The following is a 5,688-nucleotide window of genomic DNA, read 5'->3' as shown; positions in this document are numbered from 1 at the left end:
TCAATTACTGTCTTTGGCTAAAATAAATGAAAATGGAGTAGCAGACGTGACAACTCCGAAAACTTAGTCATCATAGATAGTATTAAAGATAAGGAGTTGGTCATGTAAAATATTAGCATTTTGCTAATAGTTTCGAATCCTTACTTAAGGCATGCTTATAATAATTTTTAAGGATCATACAGGATACATGGAACTAATTATGTGACTATATCGTACGTACATACATTTTGTCACTTCTATGTAATATGGATGGTTCCTCATATGGTTATGCACATATTTATTTGAGAAATATCCTCAAGATTGGACCAAGAATAAACGTAGAGTTTATTTATAAAGAACATGAGTTTGAAATCAAATACATGTGATGCATAGTTGGTATTACTCACACTTTAATTTAGAGGGCATACCTGATACCACTATGATTCATGTTTTTTTTTTTAAATGAAGGTTGTGCCAATGCTTGCACCAAATAGAAAATTGTAACATTTCCATCAATATTGTACAAATCAAGCGGTGTGAGTTTATAAGGTCAAATTTAGCCATTGTGGCAGTAATTAGTTTTTGATAACTAATTACAAATCAAGAATGAACATAAGGTTTATTCATTAAATCATTTTGTTTTCGGTCCTATGGCTTCCGCTATTAGGTTAAATCATTACAGTGTATTATGATTTTATGTTTATTCTTACATGACAACGTTCTATACGTGTAGTGGGGTGCTTGGGCCTACCCACCCTATTTGTTCCATGATCTATGGGTCTACTGGAGCTACCCACTTCGATCGGAAATTGCGGGCAATGGAAATATTTTTCGTTGACCAAGGAAAATCAGTTCATTTTTCCGGAAAATGACTTACGTAAGTCATTTTCTGGAATCGCCAAAATGACATTCCGCATGTTCTCGGCCAAAACCAACTTATATCTCATATCACCCATGACCGAAAATGAACCAAAGAGGTGAGAAACCGTCAGAAACCGATGAAAATCGTTGAAAACCGACGGACACAGTACAGGTTTCTGAGGAAACCCGTTGTTTTACGTGTTTTTTTAAATTTTATTTTTGATTTTTTAATTCTATTTTTAATAAATAAAATTATTTTAATATTATTATAATTTTTTATATTTTAAATAAAATAATTACAATGTTTAATTATACAATTCTACCTATTTTTCAGAAAATGAACCAAACACACGTAAAGACAATTTTTCAGAATACATCTAAACATTAGAAATAAAACTATTTTTTAAAAAATGACTTATTTTCTGAAAAATTATTCATTTTCCAAAAGTTATTTTCCTACTTTCCAAACGAAGCTTACTTGCGCTCTAATGGACTCCAACATGACCTTCTTAATTGGCCATATGTCTCGGTCGGCTGTGCATCCTTACGGACCACTAATTGACCATCACTATTACTTATGGACGGTGAAATATTTTTATTTTCAATAAAACATTTATGCCTAAAATAATGTCACTCACAAAATCTGGGAAGAAGTAAAGAAATTGGGGCATAAACCCTAACCCTAAACCCACTTCCGCCTTCCGGCGCGCAGAGAGAGATGGGGAGGTCGCGAAGGAAATACAAGAGTTCAAGAGCTAAGGTGAGAGTAGGATTGCCAAAGAAAAACCCTCACATATTCAAACCGGCGTTCAATGTTCCGCCGAAGCTCCGGTCTCTCCTGGATCCTCACTCACAGTGGGACGAAAAGGGCAGCGTCATTGAGAATTACAAGTCCTTTGGCGTCGTTTCCAACCCCAACTTGCTCGGCGTCCGCTCTCGCACCTCCCACATCGTCGAGAGCGATTCTCTTCAGGTCCCGCCGCCCGCTTCCGCCGATGACGCCGACTCTGACGCCGAGTTCCAGCCTCTCGATTCCGGCAGCGACCTCGAGGAAGACGGTCAGTCTTTGCATTTATATGTTGCTTTTTAATTAATCAAGAGGATGAAAGTGGTGCTAGCTATTATAATGCTTTTGTTCTTGGTGATGATTAAACCTAAATCTTAGTTTCAAAAAATAAAAATAAAAAAACCTAAATCTCATTTGTTTAGATAATTCAACCTAAAATAGTTCTCTGTACTAACAATTCAACCTAAAAACCTAACAATGCTTGTACTGAGGAGTTGTGGGAATGCATCCTATGAAATATGAATGCTGGTTTGAATTAAACATATTTCCCCAATAAAATTACAAATTCAGGCTGTAAATAGCTTAATCTGCGAATCTAGTTTGTTACCATTGTTGGGATGCTTCTCCCCTGTTTTCATAACTTTTGTCTGCTGGCTTCCCCTTTCCTAGCCGTAGGTTAGATATCACACCCATGTTGCATAAATTCATGGTTCTTGTAGTGCACTAACAATGCTTGGAGATTTACAGACCTGAAGTCTGCACTTGGAAAGAAGCGACGAGATGGGCAGAGTGCACCTCCACAACCTTTAACAGCGATGCAACGGGTTTATGTTCGCAAACTTGTGGAGGAATATGGAGACGACTACCAGGTATGAAGTGCCTTTGACATCCTTTATCACTCACTTACTAGCTCTGCCATGTCTTTCTCTTAGTGGAAATGATTTTTTTTTTCCTTTCCCTCTTTGGTTGCAGCGCATGTTCATGGACACGAAACTGAACAAGATGCAGCATTCGGTGGCAACACTAGAGAAACTATGCAAAAGATACCACATGTACCAAGATAAAAACCCCTTGATTGTGGGTAGTTGAGTTGAGAACAAATGTTGTACAATTCAACACATTGCCAATGGATTGAACAAATGAGTTTAGACACATGATGAGGGATGTCATAGCTTTACATATTTCAAAGGTTTCTTTGTAGATGACAATATTCTGTTACCATTTCAGTTTAAGATATTGTGTGGATGATGCCATTTTGATTAGGGTGTCTACTTGAGATCTTGTTCTTAATCTTGCATAACCTCTAAACGAACTATGAACCTGGCTTATAGTTCTAGTATGCTTTTTATCTCGTTTTATGTGTCTAGTGACAAGTAAAATAAGATATAGGCTTGAACCATTGGCTCACCATTGTCGTGGAACCAAAAGGACCTTCTCAAGCAAAAGTCATAATGGCTTAAGACCATCCAACACTACAAAAATATTTGCACCATTAATAACTTGTCTGTCATCCAATTTGTAGATATTGATAAAAATTCGCAACATTAACAACTTGTTAGTCATGCAATTTGTATATTGATTGGCCATTCACAATCCATTTATTGATTGACTTCTCAATGGATGTTCTGGAACACTCAATTATCTATACTATAAACCTTCCTTGAAGCCACCAAAAAATGGTTCTCTAACTCAATATGGTGTCATATTGCTAAATGCTAAATTAAGGAATATTAACATATTTCATATTTCCGTAATATTGGAGATTAAGCCCAATTACAAATACAATTTTTTGGAAGCCTATAATGCGAAAAGTATTTTTATCATAAAAGCCCACCGGCCCACGTTCTATCCCGCATTTCAGTGCCTCTATTATCACTGTCGCGTTCCTCTTCGGACTTCAATCGACAGTGACCGGATTTCAAAACCCTACTCTGTAAACCCTCTGTCCGGTAATTTTTTTTTTTTGAATTTAGCTTTATGATCTAAATTTTACTCGCGTTTATATGTGGTGCATAATCTCTAGCTTCTGCAATTTTGAGCTAGTAATCTTACTCTTCTTTTCGCAGTGCTTGCTTTCGAAGTCCTTTTCCACCGGAAATGAGGTTTGTTCATTTCGCTTCGTTTCTGTTTTCATTGTTCTCTCCGTTTTATGATGCATTATGCTGTCCAAAACCCTAGCGAGTAAAATGAACACTGGTAGATTATTGACGACCTTCTTTTTTCTTTCTTTCTTATTTTACAACTCAATGAAATATCGATTACTAATTCACGATGTGTTTTGCAATTGTGCAGTCGGCCAATGGAAGAGGATGCACCTGTAAGTTTTCTATTTGTTTCCTATTTGATTACCAGCTCCCTACATTATTTTCAAATTCTTTCCTTTTTTGGCCTAGGGTATAATCTTATTCATTTGCCTTCAGTGTCCATGATGAATTTGAAGTTTAGGTATATATATATATATATATATATAATTATTGAGACATCGTCCTTCTGCATTCATTTCACATAACTGAACTCCAGGTTTTGAAGTTAGTCTAATGCAGTGCATCTCTTAGTAGATTTTGCTGCCTAAAAAGGAAGATGGAAAAACTTGATTGGTCACACCAGTAGCATTATTGATTCTCTCAAATTCCTTCTCTCATCACCTTTTGCATTCTTTTCATATACTCCATATAACTGAACTCCAGATTTTCATGTTAATCTATTGCGAATTCTCCCTCAACATTTCTGTCTGAAATGAAAGGCAAGTAATAGGGATATTGCTTTAGATGATTTGTCTGATACAATATATAACTAGATGAAACCTCCATCTGTCTGCTTCTTTTATTTAGTAATACATGCTGTGTGTGTTTCTTATTTGATTCATATGATGATTTTTTTATTATTACTATTATTTTTATTTTGGTTCTTTTTAAAGTTTGATTTTATTGCTTGCCTTTGTCAGGGGAAGAATGAAGAAGAGGAATTCAACACGGGGCCACTTTCTGTCCTCATGATGAGTGTCAGGAACAACACACAGGTATTTGATCTTACTATGTTAACGCTTTTTGTATGTGTTATGCTACATATGCACCCCTTCCTCCCCCTCTTCCCCACCCCAACAATATATAGTTCCTAATTAAGAAGGTTTGCATGTTTTTATTTGAAAGAGAATACAGTCTTGGATATATATTTTTTTAAAAAAAACTGACAATGTTCCTTACTCTTTGCTGGCATTTAGGTGCTCATCAACTGTCGTAACAACAGAAAGCTTCTAGGGCGTGTCAGGGCTTTTGATCGGCATTGCAACATGGTGCTGGAAAATGTTAGAGAGATGTGGACTGAGGTGCTCTTTTATTGAAGAATTAGATATCCTGATATGTTTTGAACTTTTTAGTAGTATAGTTTCCCATTTGTTTGATATCTACGTTTTGACTGCAGGTTCCCAAAACTGGCAAAGGGAAAAAGAAAGCTCTTCCTGTTAACAAGGATAGGTTTATTAGCAAGATGTTCCTACGTGGAGATTCTGTGATCATTGTCCTCCGAAATCCTAAATAGAAGGTATTCCTCCTTTGTTCTATTTTGTTTGAGTCCCTGAGGAGTATGAGCACCATGTAATTAACATTCTTCTATATTTCTGTTTTATGGATTATATCTTTAACATCCATGGACTTGAGATTAATTGTTCAAACCTTGGTGTCTTGTGCCTGGAACTGAAATTAGTTGATGGATTCTTTATGCACATGGCTGAAATGGGATGTCACCAGTATGAGACTTTAATTTTTTGGGCTATGACAGATCAATGTTCTTCCTTCAACTTCATATCACTTGTTTTATGGCAATTGGAGTGAAGAGGATACAAAAGAATTAGCACTACTATCGCTCCAAATTATAAGTCCCCATTAGTGACCTTTTTTTCAGTGTCAACCCATTATCTCCCCCCCCCCCCCCCCCCCCCCCCCCCCCCCCCCCCCCCCCCCCCCCCCCCCCCCCCCCCCCCCCCCCCCCCCCCCCCCCCCCCCCCCCCCCCCCCCCCCCCCCCCCCCCCCCCCCCCCCCCCCCCCCCCCCCCCCCCCCCCCCC

The 5,688-nt window shown here is 37.8% G+C and overlaps 2 protein-coding genes across 3 annotated transcripts in view; both read left to right on the top strand.

Annotated features, from left to right (window-relative positions):
• The first annotated feature begins 1,472 nt into the window (after window positions 1-1,472).
• LOC116015496 (nucleolar protein 16) lies at window positions 1,473-2,896 on the top strand. Its single transcript, XM_031255587.1, has 3 exons — window positions 1,473-1,898; window positions 2,375-2,496; window positions 2,600-2,896. The coding sequence occupies exons 1-3, from the start codon at window positions 1,559-1,561 to the stop codon at window positions 2,714-2,716; spliced, it is 579 nt and encodes a 192-aa protein (XP_031111447.1). The 5' UTR covers window positions 1,473-1,558; the 3' UTR covers window positions 2,717-2,896.
• A 587-nt stretch (window positions 2,897-3,483) lies between these two features.
• The window catches only part of LOC116016935 (small nuclear ribonucleoprotein Sm D2-like), a 3,451-nt gene continuing 1,246 nt past the window's right edge, over window positions 3,484-5,688 (top strand). Inside the window, exons 1-6 of one of the 2 annotated variants that reach the window (XM_031257402.1) lie at window positions 3,484-3,576; window positions 3,694-3,729; window positions 3,920-3,944; window positions 4,572-4,646; window positions 4,848-4,952; window positions 5,048-5,167. In XM_031257402.1, the coding sequence (XP_031113262.1) occupies window positions 3,725-3,729; window positions 3,920-3,944; window positions 4,572-4,646; window positions 4,848-4,952; window positions 5,048-5,164 (327 nt within the window). In that variant the 5' untranslated portion in view covers window positions 3,484-3,576; window positions 3,694-3,724 and the 3' untranslated portion in view covers window positions 5,165-5,167. Of the gene's footprint in view, window positions 3,577-3,693; window positions 3,824-3,919; window positions 3,945-4,571; window positions 4,647-4,847; window positions 4,953-5,047; window positions 5,168-5,688 lie in introns of those variants that run through there. The other variant, XM_031257400.1, reaches the window with a different exon arrangement.

This window comes from Ipomoea triloba, chromosome 4 (genome assembly GCF_003576645.1).
Source record: "Ipomoea triloba cultivar NCNSP0323 chromosome 4, ASM357664v1".
NCBI classification, from domain to species: domain Eukaryota; kingdom Viridiplantae; phylum Streptophyta; class Magnoliopsida; order Solanales; family Convolvulaceae; genus Ipomoea; species Ipomoea triloba.
This window is presented reverse-complemented; position numbering and strand designations above follow the sequence as displayed.